General features: G+C 53.0%; 1 protein-coding gene across 3 annotated transcripts in view; it reads right to left on the reverse strand.

Annotated features, from left to right (window-relative positions):
• KDM4B (lysine (K)-specific demethylase 4B) overlaps positions 1-23,401 on the reverse strand; it is a 105,753-nt gene that overhangs the window by 63,762 nt on the left and 18,590 nt on the right. For all 3 annotated transcript variants that reach the window (XM_006754029.2, XM_006754028.2, XM_015567033.1), the window contains exons 5-6: positions 23,072-23,186; positions 20,156-20,349 (exon numbers count right to left, since the gene is read on the reverse strand). In XM_006754029.2, coding sequence (XP_006754092.1) covers positions 20,156-20,349; positions 23,072-23,186 — 309 coding nt within the window. The remainder of the gene's footprint in view (positions 1-20,155; positions 20,350-23,071; positions 23,187-23,401) is intronic.

Below are 23,401 nucleotides of genomic sequence, written 5' to 3' on the forward strand. Positions count from 1 at the left end.
GTGCAGTGTCATCCAGGTCCCTCCAGCCACAGTCCCCAGCCCTGCCTGTGGGAGCCTGGCTCTAAGACAGTGGCTGAGGGCAGTCACAGCAGGCACCTCCTAGAGGGCAGTCACGTTGGCCACCACTTTGGACACAAGGCAAGTCCCAGCCCTGAGGTCAGCCAGGCCAGAATTGCCCTTCCGGAACTTTCTCCAGAGCTATCCCCCATCCACCTGTGTCTTTATCTCCATATTTTAAAACCCCTCCCTACTTTCTCTCTGCTTTTAAAGCTTTTTAGACACAAAGTACATCTGGACCACTCTAAACCAGAACGTCACAGAAAATTTGGTTCATATCTTCGGCTGCATGGTTGGAACGGTATCCTGGCAACCAGTCAGGTAACCCTGCAGGGGCTGCAGCAGGACTTGACAGGCTCCATAACCCTGCTTTAATGTCGTGGAAGCACAGAAGAGGCCAAGAGAGACAAACCAGGCGTCGTTTGCCAGACACCATTGTCAGAAAGGCAGCTGTCTGCAAATAGCAGGGGCTTCGGTGAGAAAATAACATGTTTTTAGACTAGGAATCAAGCTCACAGGATGCTACAGGAAATAGAGGAGCCCAGAAACCGGGTCCCCATGGGGACTCAAGGCCCCCAAAAGCCATATGATGGTTCAGAAACAACAGTCCAGCAGTTTCACAGTTCAAACGATGGACCAACCAACAGACCCACCTACATGTTTGAGAGTCTGACTCGTTTACTGGGTTCGGGAACATATTAGAAAGACTGGACACTGGAGAGGAGCGTCATTTGGCCCAATGTTCCTGGTTTAACCCTGAGGCCAGAGGATAAGACCTCTCGCCAGGCCCTGCTGAGTCCAGGCCAGTGGCTTGGGGACACCTCAAGGCCCTGTACCTTAGGGGCTTCTGCCAGTGCAGGTCATGGCAGACTACAGGGGACCAATAAAGAAATTCCAGCTGAAACCGGTCTGGCTCAGTGGATAGAGCGTCGGCTTGTGGACTGAAAAGTCCCAGGTTCGATTCCGGTCAAGGGCATGTACCTGGGTTGCGGGCACATCCCCAGTAGGAGATGGGCTTTCCAGGGCTTGTGACATTGGGTGCATCATGGGTGCTGGGTAGGTGGACGCCTCAGCAGGTTGGCCAGGTGGCTCTTGGCAGAGCCAGGTGATTACAAGGAAACGTGTCCTCTGCGGGCAGGGCTGCTCGCCTCAGCCAGGGGACAGGCAGCCTCCATTCCACCAACACGGCCGGGGAAGTCTCCTGTCCGCCAAGGAGGATGCTATTAATAGTGTCATTTTCTCGGTGTTTTGTTTATTCCCCTGGAATGGCTTGATGGATGTGAATAATTATCAGACTATAAAAGCCAGCAAATGTGCTACTTTCTATCGCTCTAAATCATCAAACAAATAAAGTGTGAAACAGCATTTTTGAATATAATTTTCCCCTCTAATGGCTTAGAATTATTATCAAGAACAATGAAAATAAATAAGCAAATGCCTTGTGAGTTAAAAATTAAATGAGTGTGTCAGGAAGAGGAACACAGAGCATCTTGGAGAGCAGGGACCTGCTCGGGGGCCATTAGTTATGAGGACGTGAGACAGGGCCTCACAGGGCCAGTTGGCTCTCAGCGTGGACTCCCACCATCCTCTGTATCCACCAGGAGTTCGCGCTTGGAGCCATCTGCCTGGATGGGTGATGTGATGCCCCAAGAGAGGGCTACACTCGGGTGCATGCACCACAGTACCTGTCACCCAGCTGACCCCCAGCAGTCCCGGGATCCTGTGTGTCACTGCCCTAGGACAGCCATACAAAACCCAAAAGCGAGGGTGGTTGGCCTCTGCCCCTCCTCTCCTGGGCCATGGACAGGCAATGCCAGAGGGGCTGCTGCCTCTCAGACCAGCAAGAAAATTTGTGGTCACGGAGAAATCCTCAGGACCAGCGATGTGAAACTCCAGTGGACGCACTCTCACCCAGCCCACCGCCCGGTGGATGGTCTGGCCACTGGCCCCTCATTTCCTCGCACCTGCCAGCCACTCTGGGCTGCAGGGCTATCACAGGTGGACTGGCTTCCCTTCAAAGAGAGAGGCATTTACATGGTAATGAGGTAATTCCCAGCACCCTGTCCTGCCCTGCAAGGATAATGAGACTTGATGGGGGGCCAGGCTCTTAAATCAAAGCTCTAAATCCCCAACGATCCTTCCTGGCGAGGCCCCCCAGTCTCTGTGGGGCTCCTGCCTGGGACCACCCTGCTCAGAATCAGGAGTTACAACCCCATAACACTGACTTTCTTTTTCCCCCAAAGACTCTTTCCACTCGGCCAGTGACGACAGTACCTGGAATTTCTTCATCGCTGAGCGTGACAGCTTCCACTGGCACACGGCTTCCTGCAATTAGGCCCCGGTGATAAGAAGGCTCATCTCCCACCCTCCTCTCTGCTGAGAAACTCATGCCAAGAGCAGGGGTCCAGCCAGGAGTCCTTTGGAAATGTCAGTTCAGCCTGACGTGTGCCGAACGGTAAGAAAGTTAATTTCACAGCGTCTGCACAAGGCCTGGGCAGACAGGCCCGGTGTCGTTTAACATGCTGTAATTACGGAAACAGAAGTAAGAAGGCAGAGACCACTGGAAGTATCGAGACCACGTGTCAACTTGGAGGCCACCTGACACAAGCAAGCCACCCACCCGCACAGGCCCAGGAGGCTGAGGCAGCTCCAAATGCCATCGGCTCTGCCGGGGCCCTGCATGCTGGGCAAACATTAAAGCCATTATCACTGCAGTCCCCAAACCCAAAGCCCCTGTGTGGCCACAGCCTGTGACCACAGACTCTCACCATGAGTCGGTGGGACACTGCCCCAAGGCCTGGACAGGCCCAGAAGAAAGACCAAATCACAGAACAGGCTTCCCCGAGAGTCCCCAGCAACAGAGGAGCCATTTCCGAGATGGTTAGACTGAGCTGGGCCTCACTACTCCACTTGTCTACACTGTGGAGTGGATGTGCCCAGAGACACAATCACAAGCAGTCACCCCTGATGTGATGGCCACCGAGACAAACCCTGTCCGAGCCCTGAGGATCAGGAGTGGTGAGCCATGGTACCCAACCCCGGTGCTGGGCTCAGTGTCACGAATGCAGTTGGCTCTTCAGCATCTTCTGTGCCTTAGACCAAGGCATCCACCAGGTTAATACAAGCCCCATCAGACAAATCAGAAACCCTGAAAAGACAAAGTCATAGAGGCTGGAAATGGCACCAGGCCCTGGTGGTTTTACTGAGTCCTAGTGAACCTTCACACTAAGAGCCAGTGCCCACTTATACTACCGAGCAGACGGGAGCATCAGATGTTAGTGAACTTATTTTATGAATCTGGCATATTTTTTAACAAATGATTGAGTGAGAAACCCTGTCACAAACACAGGATAAAGATACACAGGAAAATAATAGGCCAGTCTCATGCCACAAAAGTTCTAAATAAAATATCAGCAAGTCAGACACAAAAATGTTTATTACAAGACCAAGTGTTTATCCCCAAGGTTGCAAATAAAAATCTATGTAAAATTTCAATCCATTCAGTATAAAATTTCTTAGCCAACTAGGACTAGGAGGAACCTTCCTACGGTCACACCTCATAGTGAGGCAGAACGCATTCTGGAAAGTTGGGAGCAAGGCAAGCTGCCCATTATTGCAGCCACTCAACACCACCTACTGAAGACACTAGCCAAGGTAATACGTCAAGAGAAAGAGAAAGGGGAGTACAATTAGAAGGAAAGAGACAAGCTTTTTTCTTTTAGGTAACACAACCTTCTACTTGGAAAACTAAGAGAACAAGCTGATGAACTACAAGACAAAACAGTCCAGCAAGGGCACAGAATTTGAAAAATCAGCCAAAACTGGTTTGGCTCAGTGGATAGAGCGTCAGCCTGTGCACTGAAGGGTCCCGGGTTCGATTCCGGTCAAGGGCATGTACCTGGGTTGCAGGCACATCCCCAGTAGGAGATGTGCAGGAGGCAGCTGATGGAAGTTTCTCTCTCATCGATGTTTCTAACTCTATCTCTCTCCCTTCCTCTCTGTAAAAAAAATCAATAAAATATATTTTTAAAAAATCAACATATGCACCAGAAACATTCACAGCAGACTATGAAACCTACTGAGGTCGCTCCTGCCCCTTGCCTGGGGTCGAAAGCAGAAATTCCTCACCACAAACAAGGTTAAACATAAACCCCAGTGAGTGCTTGCCGCTGACAGAATCAGAATCTGACCCAGGAGAGCCTACAAGGATGATGCTGATAGGTGACAACCGCTTGGTGCCTCTGTACAGAGCAGGAAAGGGCAAGAAACTCACCTGTGATCAAGTCCTTCAGTAAACAAGGTAGGGGTGCCAACTGACTGTGACAACAGCACTGACTGCAGTTGTGGTGGGGTCATTACGCTGGGTATGAGCAGGGTGGCCTTATCATGATGGTTGAAATATGGAAGAAGCACTGTTAACAGTACCCTGGGCAGCAGAGGTAAGCAGGACAAGTGGGTCGTCTAGCAAAATAAAAAATGTCAGAAAAAGCGCCTGGCAGAGAGGCTTGCCCTTGAAACACGAGGGAGCAGGTCCAAAGGCCTGGATGGATAGCGGCCCTGGAAGCACCAAGACACCCTGGGCCTACCCGCCCCACTGGGAGGGAAGGAAGCGTTGTCCCCAACCCAGTGAGCCTGGAAGGGAGACTCCAGAGGAGCTGGCCCAAGGGAAGAAAGGGGAGGCTACGGCCAGTTTCTAAACACTCAGGAGCGAAACAGAAGTACGTCTCCAGGCCCCTGAAAGTTGGTGCACACATGGAAACTACAATCTGGCAGGGGGGCGGGGGGGCGCGCTCCTATACACCCCTACTTGGTCACCGCTACACAAAGGAGCATGGCCTGGGCTGCACGGCTCCCTCACTAAGAGCGTGACTGAAATGGTCTGACAGCAGAGGGATGTCGGCCCAGTTTATCTGGAAATCCCATCTTAATTCCCGAGGAGCCCTGTTAAACGGGGAGGCAGCCTCCCTCATTTGTCCCCACCCCAGAACAGATATGAACACTTGCTGGGAAGATAGGATCAGCTCAGGACCAGGGTGTCTTGTTGCCAGGAAAGGACCTTATTGAGCCACGGCAGTTTTATCTTTAATGGATCGTTTTCTGAGACAACAGAGAATGAAATTTGGTATCTCACACCAGCAGTGTCAATGATTTGAAATAATGACATTTTTATTGAAACCTACACACGAGATAAACAGAGTCCTGGGAGCATCTGCTCAGAGAAAATGGGATGTCTCAGACGGAGACGACCGCCAGTAGGAATGCAAAAATGAACTGGCCTGCTGGCAGGAGACAAAGGTGCACTGAGCCAGGGTGGGGGCCGGGAGTATGTGTATGTGTGTGTGTGGCGGGGGGCTGTCAGCACCTGGGCACCAGGGCTGTGCCCAGCCTGCCCCCATCTCTACTGGGTCCCAGCTGTTTGCAGCACCTCCCCGTGGGGATCTGGGGTAGGTTAGCATCCTAGAGGTCCCGCAGCTACAGCGCCCAGCTTCAGGGGAGCAGGAGTTGGCTGCACACACTGCCAGCCCACTTTAATTAAAGGAGCAGACTTTACAAAGTGAGTGGTGTTGAGCCTGCAATTAATCGCTGAATTGGAGACATCTGATTCCCAGCCCCAGTTTATTATAGGCAGGTGAATCATTTTTGGTATGTGACAGGACCAAGAATGCCAACTGGGCTTGTTTTTGATGCTGTTTTTAAAGCTGGGGGGGGGGGGGGAAGGCTTTCTCAGGTGAGGTTTTGAAAGGCAGGCACAGGTGACTGAGCATCGGTAAGAGTAGGAAGGAAGGGCCTATGCTGCCAGCGTGGGGGAGACCAATTCATGGGACACGAGGCTGGTGAGAACTTGGTGCCATTTACAAAGGCCTCAGTCTCCTCTCATAGAACCGGTCTGAATTTCTGCTCGTAAAACCACCAGGGGCAGCCTCCCAGTGTGCCCAGAACCCTGTGGTAGCTAGTGACGCTGGCTGCTCACACCACCAAGTTCCTCCTCCAGTAGCGTGTGTGCCTTAGCAGAGGACATGCTTGATTTATTCCTGTTGAAACATGTAAGACGGTCTGAACAGAAAAGAGCGAGGACGATCTATTGAGAGGACAGGAGTGTCTGAAGGAATAGGGGCTGCTGACTCAAGAGAGAAAGATCTTGGCTCCCATTTGACCAGAGTGGAGAGGAATTAGACAGACCACGGTCAGCCACCCCTGAGTCTTCAACACAAGCCCGGGACGTGGGAATGAGCTGGTGCAGGCCTGAGAGGGTAGCTGAAATCCCCGTCTCTGCAGGTTGTGAACAGTCAGGACACCTTCTATGTGGGAGACCCCAGATCTATTAAAATGACTTCCCATATCATTGGTATTTGCATTCACTGTCACACAGACTCGCAAGGCCTACTGAACCTCGTGTGGACACACATTGGCAGCCGAGGCCCCTGGCAACTGGAAGGACCAGAGATGACCCTGGGTATCTTTGACCTACCCTCTTAACTAGGGGACTAGCTTTTTAGAATGGTGGGCATGAGGATTACACAAACTTTACAAACAGGCCCTGTGACCATCAGGGGTTCCAGCTTCCATATGTAAGACCATCTGGGTCTCAGCCTCCTGCCCAGGAGATGAAAGCCACAGGGCACTTAGAGTCACTCCCGAGTCGCTCTGGACCCTGGCACTTTGGAGAGGGTTAAGCTCACACACAAGTTACATTGGCTCAGTTCTATTCAGCTCGCAATCAGGAGGGAGAGAGCAGACAGATCAAGCCTCACAGGAAGCTGCTGAACAAGGGCCATTAGCGTGTCTCGTCTTGGCGACACGGCCACCTCTGGTCCCATCCTGCACCTGCCCCACAGCATCCCAAGGCCACAAGGGCTCCCATCTGCTGCTGATGGGCTAACATGAGAGGAGCACATTCACCGCCAGATTTGTGAGCAAAGCTAAGCAGACTCCCCCTACTCACAGACTCCCAGGAATCTCCCTTCTGGGGAGCTGAAATCTGTTGGCAGCAACCTCGCCATGGAAACCAGACCCTGAAAAGAGAACCCAAATCGCTCATGGCTCAGCTAGAATGACAAGTGTGGGGGTAAGCAACTCTGGGCCAGGACGCCCCTCTCTGCAACAGAAAGCCCCCTGCCACCACCCCTGCAGCAGCCACAGACCCCTCCCCCGCTTCCCCAGTTTGAATCAACTCCTAATCTAAACACTGCCTGTGGGAGGATCTCCAGATTGACATTTCAAACCGAAGAGCCAACAGTTTCTAGAGTGGTGGGCAGGGAAAGGCTTCGGGCTTCTCGTCTGGTGCCATCCCAGAACCCGGAACGTGGGAACCAGGAGGGCTTTCTTGGCTCCAACTGCCCTAAAGCAAAAATCCTGCAACCTCACAATAATGCAGGGCATCGCTGGGCCAACTCTAAAGCACCTACTTTGAACAAAAGACTCTAAAATGAAGGGCCATCTGCTCCTGCCAAAGCAAGCCAGCGGGTCCACGCGACAGCCAGTGATGCCTGCGGCCATGAGTGGCAGACAGGCAGGAGATGATCATAACTGCACAGAGGGCTGGCGCCCAGGCAGCAGGGCTAACCCACCCTGCCCGCCCTCACCCAGGCCCTGGAGCCTCCCTCCCATGCTAACTCACCCTCCTGGTCAGAGGAAGCTTCCTGGAATGCCTCAGTGCAGTAGCTTTCTAGCCCAGGAAACTTCTAGACTTCAGCTCCTGATCTAGCCGCCCACCCTCCAGCTGGCCCCCTCCTTGGGCTGCCCCAGGCCTTCTCCTTCCACAGACTTCCTCACCCCTGCAGCTTCCCTGTCTCCATCTCAGGGGCTCCCAGGCTGCCAAGAATGCCAGGCTTGCCCTGCTGCAGCGATGGGAAGGGGAGGTACAGCCACTCTGTAAGATCCTTTTCCGACAGATGGCATCTGTCCTCGTGTGAGTCCAGAGCTTGAGCAGGCCCGTCTCCTCTACAACCTGACAACCACCTTCATTCAGCACCCACCCCTTTCCCTTTTCCTCCTGGACATGTGGTCAGACTATATTTCCCAGCCTCCCAGACTAAAGTGTGGCCATGTAACTGGACGACAGCCAATGAGATGTGGGCAGAAGCCATGGATGCTGCCTCCCAGGCCTGTCTATCAAAGGTCCCTGAACATTCCCTCCCTCTTCCCTCACCAGGACACTTATGCCCAGGGTAACCTGGAAGCTCTTTGTGGAAGGTGGCAGGGCCTCTGTCAGCCTGGGGCCCCACATTCCTGCATCATCCGCTCCATCTCCCACAAGAACCTACCAGTTTCTATTTCAGCTAGTGGAGTTAGAGTCAGTGATTGTTTTAGGGGCCCTGTAAGAAAAGGGTCCTTCTCTCCTGAACTTGACCTTCAAATTTGGACCAACTATGCCATCTGGGATATACCCTGTCTCCAAAGCTGAGCAACTACCTGGCCAGAAACTGCCACCCCTCCTGATTCAAAGAATGATGCTTTGAAGGGCAGAGCAGAGCAGTGGTTAGGAATGCGGGCTGGGCCAATGGCCTAGTTTAAGTCGCAGTCCCACCACTTCCAAGCCAGTGTCTACGCCTCATCTGTGATGGCGGATGGCAGGGGCTGCAGACAAGTACAAGAAGTCACTCCAAGCACCGCCTAGCACATAGGAAGCATCACAAGAAGCACTCGTGTGTTATTTCTCATCTCATCATCATGTCTATTTAATGGACTCCTTACACAGTGGCAGGTAAAAGATGACTCGCTGTTTGCAACAGCCGCAAGCTGAAAACAACCCAAATGTCCATCAACAGTGAACAAATAAACAGATGGAGGAACAGTCATATGATGGAAAATTCTACAGCCATGAAAATGAATAAATTATCGCCACATGTAACAGGAACAAACGCAAGATACAAATGAGTCCATTTATGGAGTTCAAATCTGGCCAACGCTCAATTGCCCAGGGACACAGACACAAGCAGAAAAATGACTCAGAGAAGCGCCATCAAAGGCAGGAGGGTGGTGGTCAGTTCTGGATGGGAGGGAGCCTCCCAGGGAAGGGCCCAGTGCATGGTAGGGAGAAGGTGCTTTTCCTGACATCATGAAGGTTAACCAGGGGTGGGCTGTAGAGCCATTTGGTTAACTGGACATAAATATATACTTTTTGGTACATACATATTTTGTACACTTTCCATACTATGTTATGTTTCATGATTTAAAAAAAAAAAAAAAAGGTTATAGGCCTAGCTGGTTTGGCTCAGTGGAGAGAGCATCGGCCTGCGGACTGAAGGGTCCTGGGTTCGATTCCCATCTGGGCACATACCCAGGTTGCGGGCTCACTCCCCAGTGGGGGGCGTGCAGGAGGCAGCCGATCAATCAATGATTCTCTTTTATCGTTTATGTTTCTAGCTCTTTCTCTCTGAAATCAATAAAAATATATATATTTTTAAAAGTTATAGCCCTGGCTGGTTGCTTAATGGTTAGAGTGTCAGCCTGAGGTCCAAAGGGTCATAGGTTTGATTCCTGGTCAAGGGCATGTACCTTGGGTGCAGGTTCCCCAGCCCCAGTAGGGGCACATGTGGGAAGCAACCAGGCAATGTGTCTCTCACATCGATGTTTCTCTCTCTCTCCCCTTCCTCCCTCCCTTCCATTCTCTCTAGAAATCAATGGAAAAAATATCCTTGGGTGAGGATTAAAAAAAAATAATAATAATAAAGGGAACACACTATGGCAAGCACAGTTCTCAGATGTCTCCAATACTTCTGGCCCCTGGGGCTCACACATCTGTTCTCAGTTATTGAAACATTCCTCCCAGTGCTTCCATGAGGGTGTATTGCTATTAAAATTAAGGTCCCAAATCATTAAACCTTAAATTTGGAGAGATTACCCTGGTGGGCCGTATCTAAGCAGGTGAGCTCTGAAGAGGAGTGGGGCCCTTCCTCAAGTCAGAGGTGCCAAGTGTGAGGGGACCCCCCAAGACTTCCCTGGAGATGTAGGGGGACACCTCAGGGGGCCTCTAGGTGCAGACTGCACCCACGCTGACAGCCAGTGATAACACAAGGACCTCACTCTGCCAACAACCTGAATAAGCCTAGAAGTGCACCTTCCCCAGAGTTCCCAGAAAAGGACCCACCGACACCTCAACTTTAGCCTCTGAGCCCCTGAACTGAGGACCCGGCTGGCCAGTGCCTTGGTTCTGACCTACAGAAGTGTGAACTAACCAATGCAAGCCAGAACTCTGGGCGGATGTATCATGAAGCAGCAGAAATACTGAAACTACCCCAACCTGAGAAAAGGAGAAAGGAAAGAGGTGAAAAACATCTGACAGAAGAATGCCAGAAGGCCCATGTCTGTCCCATCTGGGTATCAGGCACAGGGCTGTTCTGCTAATTATTCTCTTCCTAATTCTGATACTGGAAGTTTTTGGATTTTTTTTAAAAAGCCCACACACACTTCAAAGAGGGCAGCATGGCAAGGGGAGAGAGTGACCGACACACTCAGCCAGATCAACATCAACTATGACAGCTCATGGTGACACATGACCCTGGGTATGAGGGGATGGAAGGGCCCTTCACTGTGGGGCCTTCCTCTAAGAGCCCAGAACCTGGTATAAACATGAGAAAAACACCAGACAAACCCTACCTAATTCAGGGACTTTCCACAAAATCCTTTTTCAAAATTGTCAAGGTCACCAAAAACAAAGAAAGTCTGATCAACTGTCACAGCCAGAGGGGCCTATGGAGATGTGACAACCCAATGTCACCTGGGATCCTGGACTGGGTCCTGGGACAGAGAAAGAACAGTAGGGAAAACGGAGGACATCTGAATACAGTATGGATTGTAGTTAGCAGGAGTGTATCAGTGTGAGTTCATTAACTGTGACAAATGTACCAGGCTAATAAAAGATAATAAGGAAGCCAGGTGTGAGGCACATGGGAAATCTCTGTACTATCATTCTCAGCTTTTCCATAAATCTAAAACAGTTCAAAAAAATAAAGTCTTTAAAAAAAGAGAGAGAGTACACTACCAAAACAGTGACAAATAGACAAGCTTATAACAAATGACTAAGGAACAAGAAACAACTTCATAGTTTTGACATTGGGAACTCCTGGCCCCAGTCCATGCTGGGACCTTCCACCCCTGCAAAAAAAGCCCATTTCCTAATTCCATCGGCTGCAGGGACACCCAGCTGTCTGGGCTCACAGTACAGCAATAGCTGGTCAGAGATATCAGACCCCCCGCCTCAGTCTTGCTGGCTCTGGATGAGAGCACATGGTGAGATTTTTCCTTAGCAGAAGGCTGACCTTCCTCTGCTTAACTCGATGCTAAAATCACTTTGCATTCCCTGAACAAACACCAACTGTGCCTGTCCCTGCCAGTGTGCAGCAACACGCGAGGAACCGGCCCATGGAGACAGATGGCACTGAAGTGTGGGAGCCCCTGGGTGAGCGCCCCTAAACACACTGGGTTTCCTGGGTGCCCTGCTCTGCCTGAGAAGCACAGGCACGTGTTCTCACGTGACCCACTGCTAGGCTCAGCCAGGCTGTTAAGAATTTAGTGCGGGGAAGGTTGGTGAGAGAAACCAGTCATGCGAATGGAAGGATCTGTGATTAAAACCGCGTGGTGCCATGCTGTACAAAATGCTTTGAAACTGCCCGTTGCCATACCCACCATGGGGATGAGCAACACAATCCTAGTTTCATAGTCCGATGGCATTTGATTGCCCAGAGTCAAACTCTAAGGCAGTGGTTCTCAACCTTCTGGCCCTTTAAATACAGTTCCTCATGTTGTGGCCCAACCATAAAATTATTTTCGTTGCTACTTCATAACTGTAATGTTGCTACTGTTATGAATTGTAATGTAAATATCTGATGTGCAGGATGGTCTTAGGCAACCCCTGTCGTTTAACCGCCAAAGGGGTCGCGACCCACAGGTTGAGAACCACTGCTCTAAGGTCTCTCTAGCATCAGGAGTTAATTTTTCCAATGCCAAAACCAGCTTCGGTTTTAGATTTACTACACAAATCCTGACAAGCAGAAAGCCAGGGCTGGGGCATCAGGGCAATAATGTGGTTCTGGCAAAAGCGAGGCTGAGGGAGGGCTGGGAGGGTTTCTGGGCCGCGGTGACACAGCCATCCTTCCCCTAAGCACCTGCATGCACAGAAACTCCTGGCCATGGTGTTAAACCACTCATGCTAGCGCTGCGCCACCGATGTGATCCCAAGCGCCAGAGTGCACAACTGCAACACCCCGCAACTACATCCAGGAAAGTGGCGCTGGTGTCCCTGACACATACGCAGGAGTCTTGGAAGGAGGCAGTGGGCAAGTGGGTTAGGCACAAATGGAATAAAGCACACCCAGCTCTGGTACCGTGGCCACGGTCATGGTCAAAAGAGGAGACGGGAAAGGTGACCAAGAAGGCGCTCCTCCCCTCTCCACGATCCCCTGGATGAGCCCAGCAACCCACAGCTCCCCAGACACGCTTGCATCTGCTCTCAGGAGGAGGTTTCTGCTCTAAAATACTCTTTGCTGCTGTATTTCTGTCACCTTAGCTCAGGACCTAGGTTTTCCCACCAAGTTACAAGGTACAAATCAAGCCACCTGCTGACACCTTGGTAGGTCTTATCCATCCGACCTCCCCAGGCACCACAGCCACACCAACTCTGTGCTCAGATACCAAGTGGGAGCTGGGCCGGGTGAGTGAGGGAGAAGGGGGGAATGTCTATCTGCTCTCGTGTCTTGTAACAGTGAGGTGACAGAGTGTGGTGTTGGGAAGCTAAGTTATTGAAAGCAATCTGTGAAGCTGTCAGGCTCCTACCAACCTTGGCACAGAGCCTTCCCTGCCACCATGGGGCCTTTCGGGATCTTGCCAGAGCAAGGTGGCTAGGAGGAGTTACCCTTGTCGCTGGAGAACGGGGTGTGCCTGAATCAGAGAATGGGGCCGCCTGGTGACTGCTGCCCTGGAGTCTCAGAAGCCATGAAGTTGCACATGGCCAACCAGGCCTCCTCTAGACACCAGTGCTCTCCACCAAGGGTCTTCGGGGCTGCTGCCTGGTCATCTTCTCATAGCTCCAACACGCACCTCAGTCTGGCTCCCTGACAACAAAGCAGAGGCCCTCCCAGGGCCTGGACCAGGCACTGTGGTCCTCCAGCGCCACCTACAGCCAAGCCTGAGGAGTTGGCTTTGGACAGCAAGGTAGAAAGGAGGCAGGAGGAAGGAAGGAAGGGAGGAGGAGGCAAGAACGGGAGGAGGGAGGGATTATTCAATGCTGCAGGTGGTGCAGCTGGGAAAAAGGATTGATGCTGCCTCAGGTGGACCTGCAGAGAGGTCCCCAGGGGCCAATAGAGCAGCCCAGCAGCACCCCTTTCCCCAAAAGAACCTTGCTCTGCCTGGGCAACACACCCATCAATGCCCAGGCTGCAGTCAGAGCAGGTCACATGGGAGTCAGCCAGTGTGTGCATACTTCCTCCTTGTGCCCCATGGCAGGGAGTACATGTCCTCCAATGCATAAATGCATACACACTCAGGCATGCACACACAGCACATGTGCACACACCACCTCAATGCACACAGGACAGCTATGCACACAAAGGTGCAGTGCACACATGCATGCAATGCACATGTGCATACATGCACAGGTGTATGTACACAGATGCACATACATGCACATGCACACGCACACCTCCAGAGTACCGAGCACAGGCAGAGATGGCTGTGCCTGCTGGGAATTTTTGGCAGCAAAGGCTTCCCAATCCCTTTCCTATGAAATTCCCCTGAGCAAAATGCCAAAGAAAAACTCTAGGTATAGCTGAATCAAAGGGAAAATTTCTCCAATCCACTGGGAGCCTCAATCAGGCTTCTGAAAGGTCAGCGAAGGGGCAGAGCTCTCAGACAATCCCCCAGACTCCCAGGCTCTCACCAGCATTCCTTCCACTAACCCTGCACAGAAGGATCCGTTCAGCGCACCTCAGGACCATCCCGAGCTGAGGGCTCCATGCCCCTCATGGGAGTGCAATCAGACTCTCTCCCCTGTCCGCTGTCTCTCCCCGCTCCCCCCACAGGGACACTGATACCAGAGACTTGGAAGACTGTATCCCAGAGAAATCAAAGTGGGAAGGATGGAGGGGCTGGGGAAGCCAGAGACAGAACTCATGGGATGCTGCAGAGTCTGAGGCCTGAAGGCTAAGGTCACAGCCCTGAGGGCCAATCCCCAGAGGCAGGAGAGCATCCTCATCCTCCACCAGGGCACACCCACTTCCAGAGGGAAATAGGCATCTCCACCTCCTCCAAGTACAAGCAGAACCAGAGGGAGTTTAGGGGGACAAAGAGGGATGGGGGCCGGGGGCCGTTGTACGTGACCCTGCTAGACTGTGTTAATGTTCCTTCAGGTAAAGCACATCTGCTCTGGCCTCAGTCACCCAGGAGAGGCTCTCCCCCACTCACAGCATTTAAAACATGGAAAGGCCCTAGCCGGCTTGGCCCAGTGGATAGGGCATTGGCCTGCAGACTGAAGGGTCCCAGGTTTGGTTCAGGCCAAGGGCACATGCCTGGGTTGCAGGCTCGATCCCCAGTGTGGGGCATGCAGGAGGCAGCCAATGATTCTCTCTCATCATTGGTGTTTCTAACTTTCTCTCCTTCTCCCTGCCTCTCTGAAATCAATAAAGAAATATATTTTAAAACATGGAAAAGAAAACCACAACTGTACAGCTCTGCCTGCATCCCAGCCATCACAGTCCAGCAGCCCATGAGAGGCCCTGGTGCCCGAAGTGCGGCTCTCGGCCGCCCAGAGCACCGGGCTCCTGCAGCTCATCCGCCTTGCCCAGCACGGTAGAAGCCGCCATCTCTGCTCTTCGCAGTGGTCCTTGGCTCCTGCAACTGAGCCCCCCGCCCAAGCCGGCCTCACCCTCGAAGGCTGTCATCTCCCAAGCCTGCCCTACCAAAGCCTTGCTAGCCATTGCCCGGCATGCAGGCACACAGGACACACCACAAGGCACCTTCCCCACCCTGGGAGGCAGGGCCAGGGGGACTGACTCCCTACGTTGGCAGTAATGTGTGCCAGGCTACCCCGCACAGGGTGGCAGGCACCCTGCTCTCCTCTTCAGGGTGCACAGCACACTCCAGATGGTCCCCAAGTGCCCAGGAGACAAGGGCTGACCAGAGCCCAGTGCTCTCCAATTCCCAGCCCAGATCTCTTTCCTGGGGACACTTGGAAGCAGCAGGGAGGACAGGAGGTGGCAGGTGCTGCATGTGGCAATACTGCTAGAAACACTGTTATTGCTGCATCCGAGAAACAGTGTGAAACAACACGAGGTGGGTGTATCACACACGGAGCTGAAGTTTCCAATAATGGGCTTGGTAGCTGACCTGGCCTGAGACCCACAGGGGCCAAACCAGGTGGCAGGTGGCCCAGGGGCAGCCCTCAGGTAGAGTGGTCCTGGGACAGGCTGTGGGGATATCATCTCTGGCTAAACCACCACCACCCATGGGCTTCACAGAACGAGACTAGCCCAGGACAGCAGGTTCTATAGGGCACAACCTCTGGACACTAAGCCCTGGGCTGCCCACACCCTAGGCACTGTCCTGCAGGGCCAGCCCTGCCTCATCCTGATACCCATGCCTACCCACCCTCCTGGCCTCAACAATGGACAGGGCAGCAGGGTGGCAGGAAGGTCAAGCAGTGGCAAGAATGGTCCTCGTGTGAGTATAAGCACCGGTCTATTTTCAATCCCCATCTCAAAAGGAACTCTGAAGCACTCAAATGCTTCAGATATTCTTAGCCTTGCTGCCTGAGAGCACCACGTACTGCCAGCCTTTCAAAGCAAATTTCATGCTTTTATCGACACCAGGCTGTTCACGTCACTTTGACACACAAATCACACTACCGAAGTAGCAACACACCAGAAAGGCTTCATAAAACGCAATAAACCTGAGGATGTCGACACTTTAAAAAAAGTGCTACGGAAATAATCTGAAATGGTTGCAATTAAGCTACTGTAGACGCAAGCAGAGCAGTACATATATTAGGGAGACAGACGTGTGAGTACAATCTGCCAGAGAATGTCTCCTCTCTGGGGAGGGGTGGGAGCAAGGCATCATCCTCCCAGGGAGTTGCCAAGTGGCTCCCTGAGCAAGAGAGCCCAGGGGCAAGAGAGCACCTCACCTGGCCCCCCAGGCTAGTGTCCATGTTGGCCCCATGACAGAGCAAGCCCAGGAGGGCCGGCTCCCACAGGATGGCACTGGCTCCACACGATGGAAACCTCAGCGCACTGGGGCTCTGAGAGGCGGAGGGGTTACTGTGGCCCAAGAACCCAGGTCTCCTGATAGTTACCGAGCCCCTCTCTGTGCCAGGCCCCTGCTGGGAGCTGGGTACAAAAGGAAGACCGAGGGCCCTGCCCTCACCGGGTCCATGGTCTGGTGGGGAGACACTGATGCCAACATCCCCGCCCTGATCCTGAGGAGCGAGAGCTGGAAGGGCGCCCAGCACGACGACCAGGCTGAGCTGACCAGGCATGGAGCAGGGAGCTGGGACCCTACATGGCCACACTTTGAGAAGTCCCTTCCCACTGGCCACACTCGGTCAGTGTGAGAGACCCCCAAGTGCAATCCCACCCCCCTTCTGGACCAGAAGCCAAGACCACGGTCAAAGTGCCTTCTGGAACATTCTTTCTGTCAGAGACGCGCCGCTGTGTCCAATGCCAGCCTTGCTGATGGCTTCCCCATTGCTCTCGGGAATTGGGTTGTGGAGAAGGGTGTAGGTGAGGTGATGGGTAGACACAAGGGCCACCCCAAGCAAACCAGGGTTACAGCATGCAACAGCTGGGGCTGTCCTTAAGGGCTGCAGCCAGGGAGCACCGAGTGCTGGTGACAGGAGGCAAGATGCAGAGCCAGGTGTCTGTCCTGCTGCATCCCCCATGGAGGGGGCTGCTGTGCCCTCACATTCCCGGGGTCCCCTCTCATGGACAGCTCTCGCGGACTTTCTATTGCGTTTTCTCACACTTCACCTCCCTCAAAGCCAGTCCCACCACCTTCCCACTACCATCCATCCCAGCCTCTTTTCTGTGGCCCCCACCCTCTCACTACCAGCCAGCCTCCTTGCCAGGCTCCCTACACCATTTCTTGCACCAACCTCCCTGAGACCAGCAGCTTTCCTCGGCATCCTCACTGCTTGCTGCAGAGCCTCGTGACCCCAGAACACACTTTTGCCCCAGGGTCACATCTACGAGAGCTTAGCCACCACGTGCTGGGACTCAGCACTGGCTTGCTTCCTCCCCTCTCTCTCTAAGGAAAAGGTGCGTTTTCTTCCCTTAAGGTCCCTCTGCCAGCCAGATGCCCTTAAAATCGGAGCATGCTCGCAGAGCTGAGCAGATCAGAGGCAGTGTTCCTACCGCCCATCCTCCTGCCCCCTCCTTGCTCTCCTACTGTGGCTCCCAAGGGGCCCTTGGGATGATCACTGCCCAGTGGGTTCTAAAAAGGTGGAGTCTAAAAAGGATAAAAAGAACCTAGGAAATTTCCACCTCCGTGCTGGGAGATAACGGTCCATGGGGAAGGGCAGGGGCGCCATCTAGTGGCCCTGAGGGGAACTGCACCCAACCGAACTGGGACAGGGAGGACAGAGGACAGTCACTCAGATACGTGGCCAAGTCACTGGCCAATAATACCATGAAGTATCATCCAGACCAGTGGTCAGCAAACTGTGGCTCGGCAAACCACGGCTCTTTGGCCCCTTGAGTGTGGGGCCATTGAGCAGGCCCAGCACACATACACACCACACTCACATACATATACATACACAAAAACACTTCAACTATAGAAACACACACATACATAAACACACATACACATATACTCACACATACATATAAATATATTCACATACATACAAGCACACATATATACACTCAGACACTCAGGCGTACACACAAACATGCAACACAGCCTGTGGATCTGCACAGGGAGTCAGAGGGGCTGCTCGTGGGCACTCAGCCTGCATGGCCCACGGAGAGCATGCTGACTGCTGAGAGGCGGCAGGGAGAGCCCCCAGGTGAGGGGCAGGTCCACTCACACCACAAGCTGCACTCCCAGGCCCCGCCCTCCTGCCTGCAGGTGTGGACTTGGGGCAGAGCGTGGCCCCCTCTCCTCCAGGCCTGAGCTGGGGCCTCTGTGGAGTCACAGCCTAGCCTTGCCATGGAGAGAGGAGGGGACAGGGTGGCTACACGGCCACTGGGACCTCCTGGACAGCAATGGGACGGTCGGTGCCACTAACCAGGAAGCATTTCTGCCCGAGTGCTCAGAATCACGCTGGTGGGTTTGAGATTCAGGTCTTATGAAAAGGGCATCACCAACTCACCAATCTCTTCCAAACTCACCCCTAAAAGGTAAATACCACTCAGCCTGGAGGCTTTGATGACCAAGGGCTAATGCAAAGCCAACGCACACCACCCAGGAGAGAAGTGGGCTGAAAACAAGCCCTGGAACAGTAACAGGATCTCCCACATACGCAGAGTAGCACAGTTCAAAGGCCAGAGGCCCAGGGCTGGCAGGATAATGGCCCCAAAGACATCCCAGTCCTGGGCCTGGGACCTGTGGACATGGCACCTCATATGGCAAAAGACACTTTTCAGATAGATTAAGGACCCTGGAATGGGGATGACCCTGGATACCCCTGGGGGCATGGGAAGGAGGGACCAGGGTCATCACAGGGTCCTTATAAGAGGGAGGCAGGAGGGTCAGAGTCAGAGGTGGAAGAGGCTGCGCTATTGGCTGTGAAGATGGAAGAAAGGGCCACAAACCAGGAATACGGCTCCTCTAGAAGCTGGAAAGGCCGGGGTTTCCCATAGAGCCTCCAAAAGAAAAAGCCCAGCCCACACCTGTGAGACTCCTGACAGGACATGACAGAAAATGTGTGTGTGCTAAGGCTTGTGGTGATTTGTCACAGTAGCCCTGGGACACTCCTACAAATGCCCCCACCATGTCCGTGTCCAATGCTTCTCTATCTTGCTCTGCCTGTCTGAGAGGAAACGGCTTTGTTCACATGAGAGGTGAGGAGAGCATGGTCATACAGCCACAGGAAGAAGAGGGGGGCCTGGTTTCCCACCCAAAATCTCCTGCTGGCTCCTGAGCCCTCTGCTCGGAACTCCTGATCCTGCCCCACTCAGCAAAGGGCTCCAGGAGGTCCAAGCAACTTAAAGGAGTTGAGGTGCCTATGGGTAGAGGCTCAGTCAAGGTAAGGGGTGCCTTGGCCAGGGTCTGCTGCCTGTGTCCCCAGCTGCGCTGTGTCCCCCTGCCCCCACCCCCCGACTGCCCCGAGCTAGCTTGTTTGAGGTCTAAACTGCCACAATCTGCTCCCAGGCCTCCCCCGCCATCGCTCTGAGCTTCGCTGATTACTGTGACAACAGAGGCAGGGAGATGCAAAGCCCCAGCTAAGGAGTCTCTGCTGGAAACAGCCGTGAACAAACAGAAGGCAGCTGCCTCCGGGCCTGCCAGCAGAAGCTGGAAGTGAGGTAAGTGTGAGCTCAGAGATTCCAGAACACAGAGCACACTGCGCATATGCCCCAGCCTGCAGAGCCCAGCACTCACAGAGTGGCCTTCGGGACAGCTCACCCACCCCTGCTCAGCACCTGCAAACTAATGGGGACCCAGGCAGCAGGGGCCTACTGCAAACCTCACCCCTCAAACCAAAGGCTAAGAGGAAGGCGAGGGAGGCTCAGTGCTCCAGGCTACCCTGTCCCCAGGCCTGTGGCTCCAGGAGAGCCCCAGTACAACAGCCACGCACCTGACCCGGCCTGGGGGGGTGCTGAGGGAGCTCAGAACCAACCGCTGCTCAGTGGGAAGCTCTCTAGGCCCAAACGCCAAACTCCAAAAATCAGGAAGCTCATTTCTGAGGGGCACGTATACCTCATCCCCAAACTAGTGGGTAAACTGAGGCTGTCCTGAAGCCAGTGGGGGCAGACAGAACCAGAAGATCTTGAGTTACCAGAGCTCCAACCCTGGCCCACCCTCCCTAATAGCCTTGGCCACAAGGAGCCACACAGAAGGCACCCATGCCTGCCTGACCTGGAGGAGCCTCCCCCGCCCTATGCCCGCCTGGCAGCGGAGACCTTCCGCCCTGTGGAGCAAGTCAGGCCGCTGGCTGGACACTCACCATGACTTGGGCTCCCCAAAGTGCAGGTAGTTGATGCTGTACAGGTCCATGTCCTCCGTGTGCCAGGCAAAGGTGGTCTTCCACATGCCGAAGTACAGGTAGGGGGTGTTGACACCCTCAATGATGGTGCCACACTCACGTTCCACCATGTCCAGGATGGTCCGAAGGTTCCCGATGTTCCACTGGGCCACGTCCTATGGGGCAGCAGGAACACAGTCAGTGGGCCGGCCATCCCTGGGGCACCCAGGCCCCACCAGCCCAGACACTAGTGGGAGGACAGGAAGTGTCCTTCCCCCTGAGCCGCCTGCTACAGTGTGACCCCCATGAGGGCCCAAGAGCCCTGTTGCCAGCCCAAACCTCCCTGCCCACTTCAGAGCCTCGCCCACCCCAGTATCCAAAACCCATCCTGGGCTGCTCATACCCTGCAGATGCCCTGCGCTATTTAGGTGGACAGAGCTTTCTCTAGACTCCACATTGAGGTATGTGTTAATCTCAGCAGTAAAGACCTCAGTTTGGTCATGAGTAACTAGTGTGCCTCAAAGTCAATGACACAGAAGGAGGTAGACAACTGCCAAGTGGGACTAGACCAGCGAAGGTGCCAGACAGCCCTTCTGACCTCCGCATGGAGGAGATGGAGATGGTTCTCAGAACCAAGCAAGCAAGGCTGGAATCCTCACCTACCAGTCTCATCTATTCCTAATGCCACAAGCAAGCAAACGGCATCCTATCATAAGAGCTCACAAAATATGCTTTAATCAACTTCCTTTCCCTAGAGAGCCCTTCAAGCCTGTTGAGATGTGAGTGAACATCAGCCTTCTTTCTGCCCCAATCCACCCTGGACCACCCACTCCTGTCCACATTACAGGCCCGTCATTTGGTGAGATTAGTGGCTGATTTTTGTAAGGTGAGTCCCGGCAGAAGCCCAGAACATGGGGGGCGGGAGGGATACTGACCAGTCCCCTCAGTATAAGAAAGAAAAGCCCAAGGTCGCCTTGAATAGAAGCTTCCCAAGGTCAGGGCACATCAAAAAGAGGTCGCTTCCCTAAGCCTTGTCCAATTCACCTCACTATCCAGCCCACACATCCACAATGCGGCCACAGGCGGGGGACCTGGGATCTGGTCTAAGCCAGGCAATAACTCATCGTGTGGCCAGGGCAAGTCATTTCTCTGCTTGAGCCTACATTTCCACGTCTGTAAAAGGAGACTGTTGCACTAGATCAGGCACAGGGAACACAGGGCCCCAAAGCCTCTTCAGGAACCTAAGGCAGGCGTTGCTCACGATCTCAGCGTTGGCCCCGCCAAGCCTCACTGGGCAGCAGGGTCCTTCACGGGGCCATCACTATGACCAACTGCAGGCAGCACAGAAGAGCAAACCCAGAGGCTCTCCCTAGACAAGGCTCTAACTTTTGTTTAATTTTTGAATTATTTGAAAACAATGCAGAGCCTTCAAGAGAATGAGAAGACAAGCCCCAGACTAGGAGAAAATATTTGCAAAAGAACTCTTGAAACTCAGTAAGAAAATAAACAATCCACTTAAAAAATTAGTCAAAGACCTGAACCTCACCAACTAAGATACACTGATGACAAATAAGCACATGAAAAGATGCTCCATATCATATGTCACCTGGGAAATGCAAATTAAAACCACAATGAGCTACGATTACACACCTATAAGAATGGCCAAAATTCGGAACACTGACACCACTAAATGCTGGCGAGGATGTGGAGCAATAGATACTCTCACTTATTGCTGGTGGAATGCAACATGGCGCAACCACTCTGGGCAAAAAGAAATGCTGGCCAACAATTCATGTGGGGACCCACGCAGTAGTCCTGATTTTTCCAATACCTTTTGGGAGTTAAAAGCCCCACCTGTTCTAACAGGCTCCTCTCTGAGCATCCAGGAGGGTCCCCACTCATTCCCAGGAGGAGATGCTATTCCCACCCAACTCCAGTCCCACCCAAGGCCAGAACTCAGGTGGCACCCATCAGCTGCTCTCATGGTAAACATGGGCTGAGTGAATGGAAGAGACTATCTTGGTAAGAAATGACCTCCAGAGTGACAACGTGGAGTGAGGGGCACATATGGAACCAAGAGGACCACCTAGGGAGTGGAAAAGGCCATATTTTAGCCCAGGGTACCCCATACAGAATACCCCCAGGAAAGAGCTAGGCCAGCCGTGGGCAAACTACAGCCCGCGGGAGGGATCCAGCCCGTTTGAAATGAATAAAACAAAACAAAAAAAAAAGACCGTACCCTTTTATGTAATGATGTTTACTTTGAATTTATATTAGTTCACACAAACACTCCATCCATGCTTTTGTTCCGGCCCTCCGGTCCAGTTTAAGAACCCATTGTGGCCCTCGAGTCAAAAAGTTTGCCCACCCCTGAGCTAGGCTCAGTAACTCTGAAGTTAACCAGGTCCCATAAATATTAATAAACTATCCCCTAAAAAAAGGGCCCCACTCAACCTCCCTCTGCTTAACACCAGCACCTTTCTGGGCCTCTGGTCACAGTCACCAGCACCTGGTCTAAGTCCTTGGACAGGCCAAGGACAGGCCCCTCTCTGTTGCCTGGGTGTCCCCAAAGCCCCCAGCCCAGCACAGGGACCAGAAATAAGTGAACCCATGGCAGCTTGGCCAGTTGAGAACCTGGGGCTCTCAGGATTCTGAGGGTGTAAGATCAGAGCCATCAAACACTGCAACTCAGTAGGAAAGATTTTGCAAGTCAGAAAACCACAGGATCCCTTCTTCATTCATTCTAAGATCAGGCACGTAGTTGTAACTGGAGCCCAAACAGAAAGCCCAGCTAAGTCTGTGTCATTTTAACTTCCATTTTCATTCACATTCCTTCACCTCCACCATGGAAACCGAGTCCCTCATTTTCCCAAGAACCTCTTGGTATCCAGAACTTACATCATCGTACAAGGAGCCGCTGATGTCGGCGCCATAAATGGGAGAGACGAAGGTGAGGTTCTTCCAGTACTTGCGTTCCAGGTCGTCGAAGTCTTGGTGCCGAGGAGTGCAGTATCTGTGAGCAAACAGCACACCGAAAAGGGGGTCTCAGAGCATGCGCCTGATCTCACAGCTGAACCAGGCCCAGGGCATCTACCGGACACACCGAGGGAGAGGCTCTGCCCAGATCACCCACTGTCCCCACCACAGGGCACAGCCCCAGAAAACGCAAATGTGGTCTCATTGCTACTGGGACAGCATTTATTCCAGGGTGTGTGTATAGGATGGGCA

This window comes from Myotis davidii, unplaced genomic scaffold (genome assembly GCF_000327345.1).
Source record: "Myotis davidii unplaced genomic scaffold, ASM32734v1 scaffold551, whole genome shotgun sequence".
NCBI classification, from domain to species: Eukaryota; Metazoa; Chordata; class Mammalia; order Chiroptera; family Vespertilionidae; genus Myotis; species Myotis davidii.